This window comes from Orycteropus afer, unplaced genomic scaffold (genome assembly GCF_000298275.1).
Source record: "Orycteropus afer afer isolate SDZICR_OR568_19922 unplaced genomic scaffold, OryAfe1.0 scaffold00079, whole genome shotgun sequence".
In the NCBI taxonomy this organism is placed as follows: domain Eukaryota; kingdom Metazoa; phylum Chordata; class Mammalia; order Tubulidentata; family Orycteropodidae; genus Orycteropus; species Orycteropus afer.
In genome coordinates, this window is record NW_006921666.1 from 7,168,126 (window position 1) to 7,185,093 (window position 16,968).

General features: G+C 54.5%; 1 protein-coding gene across 1 annotated transcript in view; it reads left to right on the forward strand.

The window, feature by feature from the left end:
• RPS6KL1 (ribosomal protein S6 kinase like 1) overlaps positions 1-15,462 on the forward strand; it is a 16,596-nt gene extending 1,134 nt beyond the window's left edge. Inside the window, exons 2-10 of the mRNA XM_007941363.1 lie at positions 1,647-1,771; positions 2,667-2,759; positions 9,940-9,987; positions 10,362-10,494; positions 11,841-12,410; positions 12,782-12,871; positions 13,017-13,099; positions 14,925-15,020; positions 15,352-15,462. Coding sequence (XP_007939554.1) covers positions 1,647-1,771; positions 2,667-2,759; positions 9,940-9,987; positions 10,362-10,494; positions 11,841-12,410; positions 12,782-12,871; positions 13,017-13,099; positions 14,925-15,020; positions 15,352-15,462 — 1,349 coding nt within the window. The remainder of the gene's footprint in view (positions 1-1,646; positions 1,772-2,666; positions 2,760-9,939; positions 9,988-10,361; positions 10,495-11,840; positions 12,411-12,781; positions 12,872-13,016; positions 13,100-14,924; positions 15,021-15,351) is intronic.
• The last annotated feature ends 1,506 nt before the right edge of the window (positions 15,463-16,968 follow it).

The window sequence follows — 16,968 nt, forward strand, 5'->3', positions numbered from 1 at the left end:
CGGAAACCCAAGGAGGGGTCTGTATGAGTTGGATCCGACTCAATGACAGTGAGTTTATTTTATTTTATTTTGCCAGACAGGTCTGTGGGTAGCACAAACTGTTTGTGTTCAATGACTAAACACCTAAAGATTGGTGGTTTGAACACACCCAGCAGTACTGAAGAAAAACAGGCCTGGCAATCTGCTTGTGTTAAGATTACAGCCAACCAAACCCTACAGAGCAGTTCTACTCTCCAACACTTGGGGTCACCATAAATCCACTGATGGCAACTGGCATATGCCAGTCATTGTTCCAAGGGCATTACCTGTACATATTAACTAATTTGAGCCTCACAGTAATAGAACTACTATATATATATACACTTTTATATATACAATTTTTACTCCCATTTTCCAGATGGAGAAACTGAGGCACAGGGCAATTAATAGCATGCTCAAGACCCCACAGCTATTGAGTGGAAAAGCTGGGTTTTGAACGGTGTTGGCTCCAGAGGCTTGTGGGCTTGACCACTACACTTGACCTCCCCTCAAACTAGGCTGGGCTCCTGCCCGCTGGGAGCTTGCATTCTAGTTGAAGAGAAGGATGAATGGATGATGGACTGATGAATTGAGGCTCCTCCCAGTGGAAGGTGCGACAGGGGATGGAAAAAGGAAGCCAAGGCCAGACTGGGTGGGCATAGGGCATTTTCCAGAATTCATAGCTGTAATCTGAGCCCTAAGGAGCTCTGGCACAGTGGTTAAGACATTCAGCTGTTAATCAAAATGTCGGCAGTTCGAACTACCAGCCACCCCACAGGAGAAAGATGTGGTGGTCTGCTTCTGTAAAGACTTACAGCCTTGGCCACTCTGTGGGGCACTTCTACTGTCCTAAAGGGGCGCTCTGAGTCAGAATCGACTCATTGGCAGTGGGTAGGTAGTGGGAGTCTGAGCCCTGAAGAAGGACAGGTATGTTGTCCAGCAGAAGGGCCTACTAGTGTTCCAGAGAGACAACAGCGAAGGCCTGGGGGAGGGGACGACCTGTGCAGGGTCCAGTGAACATTTCCATGCTGGGCGGTGGGGGGCTGCCCTGAGGCTGCTCTGAAGTACTGAGGGACTGAGGGCCTTGTGGCCAGGTTGGGGGTGGGAGTTGGACAGGGCCCGATTGGCCCTTCTCACCCTCCTGAAGGGTCCTGAAGAGACCCCCGCGAAGCCTGGGCTTCAAGCCTGCCCAGTGAATTCCTTTGCCCTGCAGTCCTCATGGCCGCCCCACCTCCACCCCTGCCCTTTATCACACTGGGCATCAGAGATGGGAGAGGCAGTGCTCTCTAGGATCTTCTGCCTCTTGGTCTGAAAAATGGACATGGAAATCCCCACCCTGCCCCTTCCCAGGGTGTGATGATGGCCAGTGAGGTGGGGTGCGCCAACTGTAAAGGGCTGTCGGCCGAGGGGCCTCGTGGCTCCTGACCTCCTCCCTGCCATTGTCTTTCCTTCTCCTCACCTGCTGATCTCCCACCTTCCAGGAGGGTCTAGGAACAAGTCTGGGGTCAGAATTTGCTGAGCCAGACTTAGAAGGCAGCCTGTGGAGGGGAAAGGGTGGGCAAGGGGAGCTGGAGCCCCAAGGTTGGAACCTCAAGGCGGTCCATGGTGACTCTTGTTCCCCCTCACAGTCGACTCCAACAAAGAGCGCTGCGAAGCTGTGAAGCTGAAAATTACCAAGTACCTACGACGGGCTGAGGAGATCTTCAACTGCCACCTGCAGAGGACGCTGGGCGGCGGAGCCAGCCTGGGCACGGTGAGCCATCCCTCCACGGCCCTGACAAGAGGGAAGCTCTGAGGGGAGAGCAGGGGCCCCGTAGCCACAGGGACAGGCTGCCACGCCTCCTACCCTGCCACCCTCCTCCCAGCTTCCTCTCCGCCCCAGGCCGGCATCGACCATTCTTTGACCGAACGCTGAATCATCTGTCCAGCCTCATTCCCCCAGAGGAGCTGGCAAGGGTATACAACCTCACACTCGGCTGGTACACAACCTCACACAATGGTGCACGTGCTCACATGTGCACACACATTTGCACAAGCCTCTGCTTCTGTCCTTGTTGTGAATGGACACAGAGTATTTGGAACAGGCGTGAATACATGCACGTGTACACACACATGAATACGTGCACACACATGCAGCACCCTCTCCATATGATTTTTCTTAACCCAGTGGGCACCCGCTCAGTGAAAATGCATGCACTCATCCCCTTCCCCTGAGTGTGCACAACACATGCCTCCTCCTCCCAGGAGCTCCGTGTCTTGTAAGGCTCCTTTGCTTCAAAGCAGGGGCCCAGGCCGCATGCTTGATCTTCAAGATTTGTTCCCTGAGACTTGCATGTTCCCACATCACCCACCCTGGGACCATCTGCATCCTGTGGATGGTGATTTTGAGAGGGAGCATCTGAAGCCCCACGTACTCCCTGGGCCCGGGAGGGGACTAAGCAGAGAGGCCGGGCATGGCCCAGCCACTGCAACTGGTGTGGGCTCCTGACTTTTCCACTCAGCCAGGGTCAGCCCTGTAAGGGGGGGGTCTGCCTATACCCCAGCCCTGCCGCCGTGGCCTCCGCTACCACCCTGGGAGCCGCTGGCCGGGCTGTGGCAGAGGAGGGCTGGTCCTGAGGCTGCAGGCCCATGGTTCCCCTCCTCCACAGGGTTTCAGCAGCTTGCGGCTCCGGCCCATCCGCACACTGAGCTCTGCCCTGGAGCAGCTGCGGGGCTGCAGGGTGGTCGGGGTCATCGAGAAGGTGAGTGGTCACCAGTGGTATGTGCAGTAGACAGGGCTGGGTGAGAGAGAGAAGATGTCCCGAAGGAAGTGAGTCTGGAACAGCCATCCCCAGCCCACCAGAGCGGGGCAGAAAGGGGTCAGGGGGCCAAAGGGGGGGCGAGCAGCTGTGTCCAGCGATTTCCCACCTCCTCCCCACCCGCCACACAGAGAGCAGGTCCTGGAGGGAAATCGTGGGAAATGAGAAGTGGCAGACAGTAGCCGCTCTGCGGCCCGTCCAGCTCAGACACAACACCCACTCGCTCACTCAGAGATACAAGGCAGAAACCACAGGGAAGCCGTGCCCGGGCACCCCGCCAGCACTCACTGCCTGCCTCTCTACACTTCCCGCTTCCCACTGGCCCCCACCCCACACTCACCCTACACCCAGGGCTGCAGCCAAGACTCTCCCCAGACCCCTTCCCTCCCCACCAAGCACAGCAGGGCATCTCTTGTGGCTGGAATGTTGTCATCGCCTGTAACCTGTCCTGCAGAGGGTCCCTGCTGGCTCAGGCATTGTCCAGGGCTATGGCAATTCTGCCCTTTCCTCCGGGTGCCCCCACCCTCATCCTGACCCAGCCTTGGACCCTTTCCTTCAATTTGGAGCAGGCAGGAAGACAGGAGTGGGGAGATCAGACAGACACAAGAAATGAGATTTGAACTGGGGTTCAATTGCCCTGTACTCCCAGGCCGGGGATACTTGAGTCACCGCTAAAGCGGTTCTTTCCAACACTGGCTCTTCATCAGAATCACCTGGCAAATATCCTAAAAATGCAGATGCCTGGGCCCACCCCAAACTCACTGCCATTGAGTCGATTCTGACTTATACAGACCCTGTAGGACAGAGTAGAACTGCCCTATAGAGTTTCCAAGGCTGTAAATCTTTACGGAAACATGCCTTTCTCCTGCAGAGCAGAGCAGCTGGTAGCTTCAAACTGCCGACCTTGTGGTTAGCAGCCAAATGCCTTAACCACTGCACCACCAGAGCTCTCCACTGAATCAGAATTTCCAGGGTTGTGCCCAGAAATGTGTAATTGTAAAATCTCATTGGGTGATTTTGCCAGGTCTGGGAACCCACAGAGGAAAGGAGACCAACATATCTTACCCACACGCAGGAGGAGGGTGTGCTGCCTGGGCGCCTGGCCTCCCGCCCGGTGGCCCCAGCAGAGCACAGGGCAGCCTCGGGCAAGTCCCTTCACCTCCCTGAGCTTTGGTTTACTCATCTATAAAGTGGGGTACTAAAATGATCTGGGAATGAAAATGAAGTAATTTTTGGGAAAGACCTGGCACATACCAAGACATTTACTAAAGGTTTGATGGTTCTAAATTTTGGTGACAAGACTGGGGAGGAGAGTGGGTGGGCCTCCCGTCCCCGGGGTCTGGCTCCAGCTGCTTCTCCCAGGCCCCTGGAACAGGCCTCAGACCGTCAGCATCAGGCCCAGCCAGCTTCAATCTGCAGCGAGGTCCTCCCTCCCACTGCGCTAGTCTGTGTGGTAGCCGCCGCCCAACCCTGACCAAGCACAGCTGCTCCCACGGACAGGCTGGAGAAGTGACCACACCAGCAACTCCCAAAGTGGGATCCGCTGAACCACAGGTGTTCTGGCGAGAGGGATCCCAGGTCAAATAGTTTGGAAAACAGTGAGTTAAAGTCACATTACTTTGTTTTTCAGTTACAGAAGTTCTTAGAACTTTTAGGGTACAGATGTATATGTAAGTCTTCAAGCGGGAAATATAGGACAGAATTCCCCAAATTGTTTGTTTAACCCTAGGACACATATTTGCTAAGCGCTGTAGAAGCCAGTACTCTGTGCTTTATGCATTTGACAAGCGCGAAGTAAAGCCCAGCCCAGCCCTTCTGTCTCGGAATTACCCTTCTTTCCTTTCTTCCCCTTTCTTGGGCATTCACTTTATCTACTCCACCTACCTCCTGGCTCCTGCTTCCATTCCCAAGCCAGGAACACCTCCTTCCCCACATTAGGAAAGGTGGTAGGGAGACACTGGGCCCGAGATCCTGAGGCTAGGCCTGGGTACCTGCTGTTGCCCAGCTCTCTGCCCAGGCAGATCTGGGGCCGGTTCAGAAAGAGCTGTGAAGTGCCCCAAAGTGTTCCGTTGCTGGAGTTCACTGGGCTGAGAAGGGGGTCTCTAGGGGCTGAAGAGCTGCTGGCAAGGGTTGGGGGGATGGCAGATGGATCAGGGACTAGGCAGGCAGCTGGCCAGAATAGACCAAGGGTCAACGCTCAGGGAGTGTGGGGGTCTGGGGGGCATCACCAGATGTTTGCCAAACTTCGAACTTCATCCAGGAGCCAGGCTCTGGGGAGGGAAAGATCATCCAAGTCATTTAGAGGGGTGTTTAAATCAGAGATTGTAACTGACAGCCCCACCCCTACCCCATGTCCCAGCTGAATTCAGCGTGGGCCACATGCTTGATTTATTTGGGTATTTTTTGTTTGTTTATTAGTTAACAACTTTTAAAAGTTGGCAGATTTCATATAAAAGTCCAGATTTCCTGCTGTGCTTGAAAAATCAGATTGGGCCTGTTGGCAGCACAGCTCAGAGGAGGTCCGGCATTTCCTACTGTCCCCGCCCACCCAGGCTACCTCCTCACATATCCCACCCCAGTGGGCCTTGGAGTTTGAGGACCTGGCTGAAACTTTCTGCTCCATGAGAGATTCCTACTGGGGCTCCTGAAAAGAAAGGGTTTACTGTGTTTCCCCAAAGCTTTCATTATCTCTGGGTCCTAAGAACTCAGTTGGATTTCTTTTTTTGTAAAAAGATTTCCTTGGACCCAGAAATGCCTTCCCATCCTCCCCAGTAGTAATGCTTACCTGACATTCCTAAAGTACTTTCTTGTTTGCAAAGCTATTCCTTTAAATCCACACAGTTACCTGGGGAAAAAGCCCAGAATGGTAGCCATTAGCCACATGAGATTATTTTAGTTTAAATTAAGTATTCCGCTTCTCAGTCCCACCAGCCGCATTTCAGGTGCCCGACTGCCACATGTGGCTGATGCTTCCGCGTTGGACAGCTCAGATGTACAACATTCCCATCGTGGCAGAAAGTTCTGTTGGAAGCACTGCGTTTTAATAATTGTTTTACAGATGGTGAAACTGAGGTTCATATAGATCAAGTGACTAACTAGCAATTAGAGGGTTTTTGTTTGTTTGTTTGGTCGGTTGGTTTAATAGAAAAATGCACCCTCTGCGACCCTTTTGAAATATACTGAAAGACACAGGAGTGTAACAGAGGAAATAAGACAAAATACCACCCTCCTACCTAACTCTGGAGGCTGCTGTGTTGTTGAGTGTCGGTTAGGCACGTGGCTGCTAACGGAAAAGCTGGTGGCTTGAACATACCGAGCAGCAACATGGAAGACAGACCTGGCGCACTGCTTCCGTGATAAAAACAAACAAAACAACCAAACCCACTGCTGCTGAGTCAGACACTGTAGGACAGAGTAGAACTGTCCCCTAGAGTTACAGCCAGGAAAACCCTATGAGGCAGTTCCTCTCTGCCCCGTGGGTCGCTTTGAGTCGGAACTCAAAGATGGTCATTGGTGATGTGTTTTCCTAGTTCTCTCAGGACAGACAAGTAGATTTTAGTAGTATTTTTAAACATGGTTGTTACCAGTCTATAGATCGAGTTTTGTATCCAGCTCCAGCTTTCACTGCTAGTTTTTTTAGGCTCTGGAAACTAGAAGGCCTTCCCCAAGGACAGGGTGGTGGGAAAACCCCACTTGGCAAAGACAGTGGAGAATTATTCGAGGTGTCAGGATTGTGGGAAACTCTGTTCGCCTAAATGTCCCCAGAGTTTTCTTCCTTTCTTTTGCAAATATTGCTCAAATTGGGCCTGGGGCCGAGGCTCGGCCTAAGCTGTTAGAGGAGAGACCCCTGGTGGCCAGAAGGGAGGCCTCACTCCTGCTGTGTTACAAGTCCCAGGCAGTCACCAAGTCCTCTGCCTTCGTTTTGCTGATGGGAAAACTGAGGCTCAGAGGGGATGGCACTTACCAAGCTTACCTAGCTGCAACCCCAGCTACAGCTAAGTCTGCAGTGCTCTGGAATCAGGCTCTGGAATCAGCCGGCCTCGTTCAAATCCTGGCTCTGCTACCTTTCAGTGGTGGGATCATAGGAAACCTAAAACCCCTCTGAATCTCAATTTATTTATCAATAGAATGAGTTACTAATTTTACACTCACCTGGTAGGTTGTGAGAATGAAATTAAATAATCCACGTAAGTTGTTTGGCACAGAGTGGGAGCTCCATAGCAAGGGCGCAGTTTTGCCATTGTTAATATGAACGATCACTGCTGCAGATTATTGAGGGCATGTTAGGTTGTGGCAGGCACAGGTTACAGTTTTGCTCAAATTGTCAGCTTTAACAAAAACCCAAACCGAACTCACTGCCATCGTGTCAGTTATAGCAGTAAATTGCCCAGTGTTGCTTCCATGGGTAGGCTGGTGGGTTTGAACCACCAGGCTTCTGGTTAGCAGTCAAGTGCCTTAGGCACTACTTTACCAGAGCTCCTTGTCTACTTTGGTAGAATCCTCCTGATTATCTCTGAGGGAGCGGTGTAGTGCCTAAGGTATTTGACTGCTAACCAGAAGGCTGATGGTTCAAACCCACCAGACACTCCTCAGAAGGAAGATCAGACTATCTGCTTCCATAGAGATACCGCCTTGGAAATGAAGGAGGGGTCACTTTGAGTCTGAAACGACTGATGGCAGTGAGTTTGAGAATGATCTTTGAGGAGCCCTGGGGGCACAATGGTTAAGGTTGGTGGTTTGAGTCCACCAGCTACTCTGTAGGAGAAAAGACCTAGTGATTAGGTCCAGTAAAGATTTCAGCCTAGGAAACCTATGGGGTAGTTCTACTGTGTCCCATAGGGCTGTTATGAGTGGGCATCAACTTGATCAACTTGACTGCCTCTGAGGGAAGTCCCTGGATGGCGTCATCAGTTATGCGCTCAACTACTAGCTGCCAGGTTGCTGGTTCGAAGCCACCCAGAGGTACCTCAGAAGACAGGTCTGGTGATCCGTGTCTGGGAGGTCACAGCCTTGCAGGCCCCGTGGAGCAGTCCGACTCTGCACACGAGATCAACTTGACCGCAACTAACAGCAACAGATGAACTCGGAAGCTGGTACTGCTAGGACCCCATTTTAAGGTTAGGAAGAGCAAGGTGGAGAGATGCCCCGTAACCTGACAAATGTGATAGCGAACATTCTCTGCCTTTACAATTCACAAAGCGCCTTCCCAGCTGTGGCCTCAGTAAACCAGTGATAAAGGCAAGGTGGGCAACTTAAATTCCTGTCTATAGGTGAGAAAACAGAGGCTCAGAGCTGGCAAGTGGCTCCCTTGAGGTCCAGATGCAGTGCCCTTTCCTTGACTCCCAGGCAGCAGTCACCACTGCCCAGAGGGCTGGCCTCAAGGCTTGGCTCTCACCCCTCCACACACACGCAGGCCAGGCCGGGCCAGGGCCTTTCCTGGGGACTGTCTGCCCCAGGGTGCTGCTCTTGGGTCCCCGAGTGCCCCTGCTCGGAGCTGAGTCCTCTGCCTTCCTGTTCCTGTGCCTGGCCTGCCCCCTTATGGCTACTACCCCTGCCTCCCCAGACATGAGTCAGGGGCTCAACTCCAAGGACGGCCCTGACCCAGATTAGCTGCCTCTAACTACAACCAACGTGGGAAGAAAAGGCCTAATTTCTCAAGACAATGTCTAGAGGTGAAAACTTTATTCAAAAGAAGGGGGTGGGCAGGCAGGGGATGAGACGGAAGGAGCATGCCTGTCCCTCCTGGCATAGCTCCTCCACACTCTCAGGCCCTCAGCCTCATCACTTCTAGACAGACATCAGAGGAAGGGACTGAGGTTCCTTCTGGCTGTGGCACCCTCAGACCCTGCAGGATGGTGTCATAGGCTCTGACTGGGGGCCTTAGGTGAGGGCCCAGGTGGGAGAGGCCTCCCAGGCATGGGCAGGGAGCAAGAAAGGGGTATATAGCACCACTTTCTGCTCATTTAAGGAGCTCTAGTAGTATAGCGATTAAGGCATTTGGCTGCTAACCTAAAGGTTGGTGGTTCAAACCCATCAGCTGCTCTGCAGAAGAAAAATGAGGCAGTCCGCTTCCGTATTTACAGCCTTCAAAACCTGATGGGGGTGGCTGTGGTTCAGAATCAACTTGATAGCAGTGAGTTTGGAGTTTGATTTGGTTCTGTTCGTTTGGGTAGCTGAGGGTCTGAAACCATTCACCACACCGGTGTGAAGCACCCAGCACATGCCCTGCTCGGAGCAAGGCTCTGAGAATGAGCTGGGCAGTGCAGCCCCTGCCCTGATGGAGCTCACAGTGCAGTGAGGAGTCAGGAGATTACACACAGTGTGATAAACCTCCTCTACGGGTGGCTGCAGGAACCCTGGTGATACAATGGTAAACATTCAGTTACCAATCCAAAGGTTAGCCCTGGCGGCTTCATAGGAGAAGAGACCTGGCAGTCTGCTCCCATAAAGGCAGTAAATCTTTACAGAAGTAGATTGCCCCATCTTCCTTCTGGGGAGTGGCTGGGGGGTTTGAACCACCAACCCTGTGGGGCAGTTCTGCAAAATCGACTTCACAGCACACAGGTAGGGTGGCAGAACTCTCGACTTCCAAGCAGGAGGCCCAGGTCCCATTCCCCAGGTTTGATGCACCTCATACACAACCACCACGCACCCGTCAGGAGAGGCTTGAGTGTTGCTGTGATGTTGGACAGGTTTCAGCGGAGCTTTCAGACTGAGGCAGAGTCAGAGGAAAGGCCTGGAGACCTCCGTCCAAGAATTAGCCAGTGGAAACCCTGTGGAGCACCACGGCCTGATCCCATTGTGCACAGCGTTGCTGAGTCAGGGCCGACTCCACAGCAGCTAGCAAAACAAAGCGTGAGCCCAGAGAGCACTGGAGAGAGACTGGGGCCCCTAGCCTGATCTGAGGGTTGGGAAGGCTCCCTGGAGAAGGTGGCATGTGAGCTGAGACCTGTAGGTTTAGCAGGATGGAGTGCATGGCATTTGGGACGGTCACACTGTCTACAAGCCTGCCCTTCCTACCCGGGCCCTGGAGTGGGTCAGAGGAAGCTGGAGGCTGGGGTTGGAACTGTGGAGACCCAGGAATGAGCATGTCCCTTGACCGGTGGCCCCTGGACCTTGGCAGGTGCAGCTGGTCCAGGACCCAGCAACTGGCGGGACCTTCGTGGTGAAGGCAGGTGCCACCCAGCCCCCCACCATTCCGCATTCCTCTTGTGCCTTTCTCAGAGCTCCTGGAAACTTCCACCCTCTGGAGACACCCCACCCAGAACCTGCATCTGAAGGCCACGCTTTCCTCCAAATCCCGAAGCTGCATGTTAAAACGTCCGCTGCCTCCCAGGCGGACTCCATATGGCCAGGAGGGTGGCAGGGCCTGCTTCCGCGGGGCAGTGGGGGTGAGGACCCAGGTCAGGACCTGGGGGAGGCGGTTGCTTCTCAAAGTGGCTCCCACCTCTCATCCAGTTGCCCTTGAAGCCAGGGTTAGGACGTTCCCTAGCAGCAGCCACTAGCCTGTCCCCAGCTGACCTGCCTGTCCTGCCACCTCCCCAGAGCCTGCCCAGGTGTCATGTGGCGAGCCGGGAGAGACTGACCATCATCCCGCACGGTGTCCCCTACATGACGAAGCTGCTACGGTACTTTGTGAGTGAGGACTCCATCTTCTTGCACCTGGAGCATGTGCAAGGTGAGGGGGCCTGAGGAGTCTGGCAGCCCGTGGGGCCGTTAGAGTGTTGTTCTCACTTGTCCCTTTAAAAATGCTGAGCCCTGGGCAGGGGCATGGCTTCTACCGAGGGGCAGCATAGACCGGCTGGAGGATGACTGAGAGGATCTGGCCATTGTGGGGTCTGTGTGGGGACAAGGGGGCAGAGTCACCCTGGGGAGGCTGTCCCTACCCTAGGGGAGGTGAGAGGGCACGTATGCAGATGGGACATTGTCACCATTTCCTCCACTCGGATCCGTTTACATTTTGCTTTTACTCTTCAGAGTGGGAACATGGGATGGTGGTGACTGAGCTGTAATGGCAGGAATTACCTAATAGAGTGATGGAGTCCATGGGTGGTGCAAATGCTTAACATGCTCAGCTTTGAGTCCTCTTGAAGGTGCCTCGGAAGAAAGACCTGGTGATCTACTTCTGAAAAATCAGCCGTTGAAAGCCCTGTGGAGCACGGTTCTGCTCGGACACCCACGGGGTCACCATGAGTCAGAGTCAACTGCATGCAGCTGGTGTTTTGGTTTGGGTTTAGCACGGTGACGTATATAGTAAGTGCTCAGTAAGCTGTAGTTGAACAGAGGAAGAAGGAAGAAATCAAAGGCATGACAAGTGGGCCCAGGAAAGAGAGTGCTCCAGGGCTGTGCCCTGGAGGAGTGCTGCGTCACTCTGTTCTGTATAGATCTCTCAGGATCCTGCCACCATCTGTCTCCCAGCTGTGGTCTCCTCTGTCCCCAGCTCTTAGCCTAGGGCTGGCATTCAGGAAGTGTTAGGAAATGGTTTGAGGCTGGGTAACTGGAGAGGGGAGGAGCCCTGATGGTGCAAGCATTAAATGGTTAGCTGCTAACTGAAAGGTTGGTGGTTCGAACCCACCCAGTGGCTCCACAGGAGAAGGCCCCTGCGAACTGCTCCAGTAAATATTGTTGCTGTTAGGTTATTAGGTGCTGTCATAGCGACCAAATGTACATCAGAACGAAACACTGCCCAGTCCTGTGCCATTCTCACAATGGTTGTCACAAAGTCATTGCTCATAAAGATTTTAAAAACCTGCACCTGGGGGAGGGCTCTGAGGAGGCCTATGGGGATTTCCACTCTGTCACATGGGTCTCTGTGAATAGAAATCAACTTGACAAAACCCAACAGTAACAAGTGGAGGAGAGCAGAGGGCAGGCTGGGCCCAACAATGGAGGAAGCCGAGGTGAGGGGGCTGAGCTCGGCTGGGACGCCTGGAAGGCAGAGGGGAGGTGACAGTGGGACAGGGACCCAGTGTCCATGCTCTTCTTCCCTGTCCCCATGCTCCCCGCTCCTTCTGCATGGCCCAGGAGGTACTCTCTGGTCCCACCTGCTCTCCCAGCCGCACCCTCAGCAGTCCAGCTCCACCCAGGAGAGCACAAAGTCTCCTCTCCACTCTCACCTCTGCCCTCGGAGCCCAACGTTGCGCCCCTTTGGCCACCCCCAGCAGCAGGACAGAGTACCCCTGGAACCTCCGAGGACTTCTCAGAGCCCTCCCCAAGCCAAGGAAGCTGAAGGCGAACTCGCAGCCAGGACCTGGGCTTCCCACTCCTTGGACCTGCCAAAGGCCTCGGGTGGCCATGTGCACTTTCAAGCCAGGCGTGAACCTCGCCAGAGCTTGGATACCAGGCCCCCTTGGGGGCTCCCTTGGGTTCACGAGGGAGCTGGCCGGGTGCTGGGAGGCTATGGCCGAGGCCGGGCTCCCAGCCGCCCCTTGGTGGATGGGACTGCTCTGGGGTCTGGTGGGGGTGCCTGGAGGGTGAGAGAGGAGCAGGTGAAGCAATGGGGGGCCGAGATGCTGGTGGCACTGGAGGCGTTGCACGAGCAGGGGGTGCTTTGCCGGGACCTCAACCCCCGAAACCTGCTCCTGGACCAGTCAGGTAAGTGCCTGGGCCAGGGGGTCAGAGAGGGGAGTAGGCTGTCCCACCCTACCCTACCCCTCAGCCAAGGGGACCGCAGAGGTTATCTGCTTTGCACTCCTGTCCTATCCAGTCATTTGACATAGGACACTAGACCAGAGGCTGGTTGGCTGAGGTTGAGCTTGTAGAACCATGAGTCTAGGGCAGCAGCCCCCAGCAATGTCCGTGGGTCTCCAGGCCTCAGGGGGCCATGCCTGTCCACAGGGGGGCCCTGCCTTATGACTGGGATGTGGGGAGCCCTGGAGTCCCAGTCCCCCATGCCAGCCACTCAGTGATGGCTAACCTCAATTCTTGCTCCGCCTTGTTCCTCACCCCCCGTACTGGACGGGAAGGCCACCTCCGGCTCACGTATTTTGGCCAGTGGTCAGAAGTGGAGCCCCAGTGCTGCAGGGAGGCAGTGGACAACCTGTACAGTGCCCCAGGCAAGATGGGGGGCCCTGTGTGGGTTGGGCCTGGAGGCTGAGGATGACCGAGGGGATGGGCAGGTGTGTGGGCAGGGTGTAGAGAATGGAGACCCATTCTCTTGGCGAGGGTGGGACATAGATGGGTGTGTTCTTGTTCCCACAGAGGTGGGGGGGATTTCTGAGCTGACTGAAGCCTGTGACTGGTGGAGCTTTGGGTCTCTGCTGTATGAATTACTGACAGGAACGGTAAGTTGCTGGGCAGTATGAAGAGCTGGGTGGGTATCTGGGCTGCGGCTGCATGGCAACTGGGCTGGATGTCCTACCAGCACAGCTGTCCTCCCTCCCTGCCACCCCCACAGACCATGAGAGATACAGGAAGTCACCCCACCTGGCCATGAACATGCTACACACACACACACACACACACACACACACACACACACACTACTGACTACTAATTAATGAGACTGTCAAACTTACATGAATGAGAGTTAAGTTGGGATGGTCAGGAAGTTTCTGGAAGAGTTGGCCTGGGGTGAGGCTTGGAGGAAGGCTAGGTGTGGGATTTGACTCAGCCTTCTTCCTTGGAGGGTCACTGGATTATCCCTTCAGCCTTTCCACACTGCTCACTCCCCTCACCCATGTTCTTTGGGGCTATAACCACAGACCCCAAAGTTGGACAGCTGGGGAGAGGTGCTTGTTCATGCAGGTCAGCAGCTGCCCAGCCTGGATCCGCCAAGAGCCGGGGGTTCCCCCTTGCAAACACCCCTGCAAACATCCAAACAGGGTGGCGGTCTTAGAGCTGTCCCTCTTCCCCAACTGAGCTCAGCTCCTGGGCTGGTTACATTAAGCAGCAGGGGAGAGGCCAAACTGCCTTTGAGCAGGAAATGGCTGGAAGGAAGCAGAGTGACCGGATGTCCAGATCGGAGCAGTCCATCCTGGCTCCCTCCTCGAGTAACTGCTTTCACCCTATAGCCCAGGACCTCTGAGAGTACAAATGTTCTCAGGGTGGTTCTCTCGTCCCGTCTCGGGTCTCCCACCCTCTGGCCTAGGGCTCCCGGCCTTCCTTACTGAAATTTCTTGCAGCTCACATCTGTCTCCAGACAAAGCTCTCTGTGCCCAAAGCTACTCCTTCCTGGGGTGTGGGCGGATTCTGCTTTCTTCTCTCCACTGCCCTGCCGTGGTCCTCCCTGACTGTGGCCATGGACCTCAGTCAAACGCATAGCCCGTGGAGATTTCTTTTTCATAGGAGACAGATTCCAGTGATGTTCCCTGTTTGCAGCCCAGGATTGGTGCTTGTTTCCAGCAAGCTTGGAGCCAGAGGGCCTTGCGTTCAAACCCGCAAACCCTCAGCTCTGCACAGTGTACAGGAGTCCAGTTCTTGTCTTTAAAATGAGGATACTAATACTTAACCTTAAGGAGCTCTGGTAGCATAGTGCCTAAGGCACTTGACTGCTAACCGAAGGCTGGTGGTTCAAATCCAACAGCCACTCCTGGGAAGGAAGGTTGAGCAATCTACTTCCGTAATGATACTGCCTCGAAAACCCAAGGAGGGGTCGCTATGAGTCAGGTCCGACTCGACGGCACATAACAACAATACTTAACCTTCAGGGTTGTGGAAATTAAGGATAATCTATCACACACCTAGCATAGTGTCTGGCATACCAAACTCACTGCATTGTGATTCCGACTCATAGCAACCCCAGTTGGGTTTCCGAGGTGGTAAATCTCTACAGAAGTAAGTTGCCTGGTTTTCCTTCCGAGGAGTGGCTGGTGGGTTTGAACTGCCAGCCTTCTGGTTAGCAGTCAAATGCCTTAGGCACTACGCCACCAGAGGGCCCATCTGGCATACAGTAGATCTTAAAAGGCCACTTCAACATCATCACCACCACCATCATCATCCCAGTGGAGGTGACACAGGAAGACGTGAAATCCTGGCTACCACTGGCGTGTCTGACTGTACGCACAGTCCTGGTGGTGTGTCTGAGTGTACGCGCAGTCCTGGTGGCGTGTCTGAGTGTATGCACAGTCCTGGGTTGCCTCCTCAGACACTCTCCTTGTGTCTTCCAAGGCACTGTCCCAGAGCCACCCCTCGAAAATCCAGGCCCACACCCAGCTCCAGCTGCCCGAGTGGCTCAGCCGCCCTGCAGCCTCCCTGCTAACTGAGGTAAGGGGTAGCCATCCTAGAGGAGGTGGGTGCTGGGAGGGCAGAGGCCTGTGTGTGGACAGGCTGCCCTGTGTACTAGATGTCTGATGTGGGTACAGGAAGGTACAGGGACAATTTTTCTATATTTTGATGGCCAAACACCACCAACTGTTCCCCAGGATAAAACTGGGGGCTCTGTGGGTTGGGACTGGTGGGAAATAGCACCCACACACACACACTGCTGGCCATAGTGATTAGAGTCCTTGGAAGTTGGCCTGTGCCTTGGAGACAGTGGCAGTGGTGGGGGGAGGGAGAGGCTGCCCCAAGCGCTGACCCAGGTCTTTCTCCGCAGCTGCTGCAGTTTGATCCCAGCCGGCGCCTCGGCACTGGAGGTGGTGGTGTCAGCAAACTCAAATCGCACCCCTTTTTCAGTACTATCCAGTGGAGCAAACTGGTGGGGTAGAAGGGGTGGAGAGGACGACAGAAGCATGGGCCTGGTCTCCATCTCCTCTCCTCTCGGCCTGTCACCAGGCTGGCTCATCAATGGACCTCAGGCACAGAATGTGGGTGGCCGCCTTTCCCATACAACCCTCTCCTTCGGGCCTCAGAATTATCTCCGGGCCTCTTTGGGGCCACTGCCCAAGAAGGGACTTTGGGAGTCCCCCAGCCAGCTCCTGGAGAGGCCCTTTCTAAGCCCAAGGGGGAGAGGCAGTAAGCGCTCACCCCTTAAGCAGGCGAGACCCTGCCACCCATCCATCCTTCCACCCATTGGTCAACAGATACCCCACGGAGTGCATGCCCTGCACCAGGTCCCATGCTAGGCCTGGATCAGTGTGCTAAAGGGTGCCTTCTGTCACATTAACTGTAACTACTGACTCACCCATTCACCATCTGTGCCCCAAATGGGACATTTCTGGGAACTCGGGACACTGACGCACTGGTTCAGTGGACCATCCTGGCTGGGCATCTTGGCCGTGCAACCAGTGGGCCTCTTCAGCCAGAGGTGCTTCCCGCGGGAGCTGGGCAGGCAGCGCATCTGCAGTGCGTTGGGGAGCAAGGTGCAGATAGGGGATCCACTCTCCCCATTCCCGACCATGTCCTCCACCTTGTGATTTTAGACTTTGGAGAGCATAAGGAAGGGGTGGGGACAGGAAAGTAACTGGAGGAGGAATGGGATGGAGGAATGCACAGCTCTGACACAGCAAATAGGAGACAGAATCGAGATCCCTTCCTCAGCTGGCCCACGGGTGTGGACACCTCCAGGCTCCAGGCTCTGCAGCCTCCAGGCTCAGGCAGCTAAGACCGGCTGTGCCTGTGATGACACCCCTCTGGGGCATTCATCCTGTTTACTCTTTTGCATTTGGTCTTGAGGTTCCTCTCAATTCAGTGCTCACTCTTACTCTATCCTCCTTTGGAATGAGAAATCACAAAACACGAAGCAGCACTGCTCAAGCTTTTAGCCAGAAGCCAGATGGTTCCTGTCTCTGAAGAGCTGGGAATAAGTAGTTACCCAAAGACAACCCCCCTGGTTTGGGAGCCCTCTTCTTCTGCTCATCTCCTTTCCCAATGACTCTTCCAGTCACTGGGGGCATGGCATCTAAGTCAGCAACCCCAAGACCTCATTCCAGCTTCTTCCCGCCAGTGCCTAGAGCACCTTCCACACTGTTCTCCAGTCTGGCTGTGAAAGCCCAACTTAAACTCTGAAAATGAGGAGGCCCCCATGCTCCCCAGGCCAACTGTGGGGCAGAGAGGACACAGGAGCACACACCTGTGTATGAGTCTCTGGTCCTCGGTGCGGTGCTGGCTGGCCTGACCCTGTGCTCCCGCCTCCTCACAAAATAAAACCTGCTGTAGCCTATGGTGTCCTTGCCTCATCAACATGACAGGAGCTGTTCTGCAGTAAAGGGGAGATTGGAAGGCTCCCCCAGAGCAGCTGTGATAGGCACGTGCAAGCTTGGGGCCTACAAGG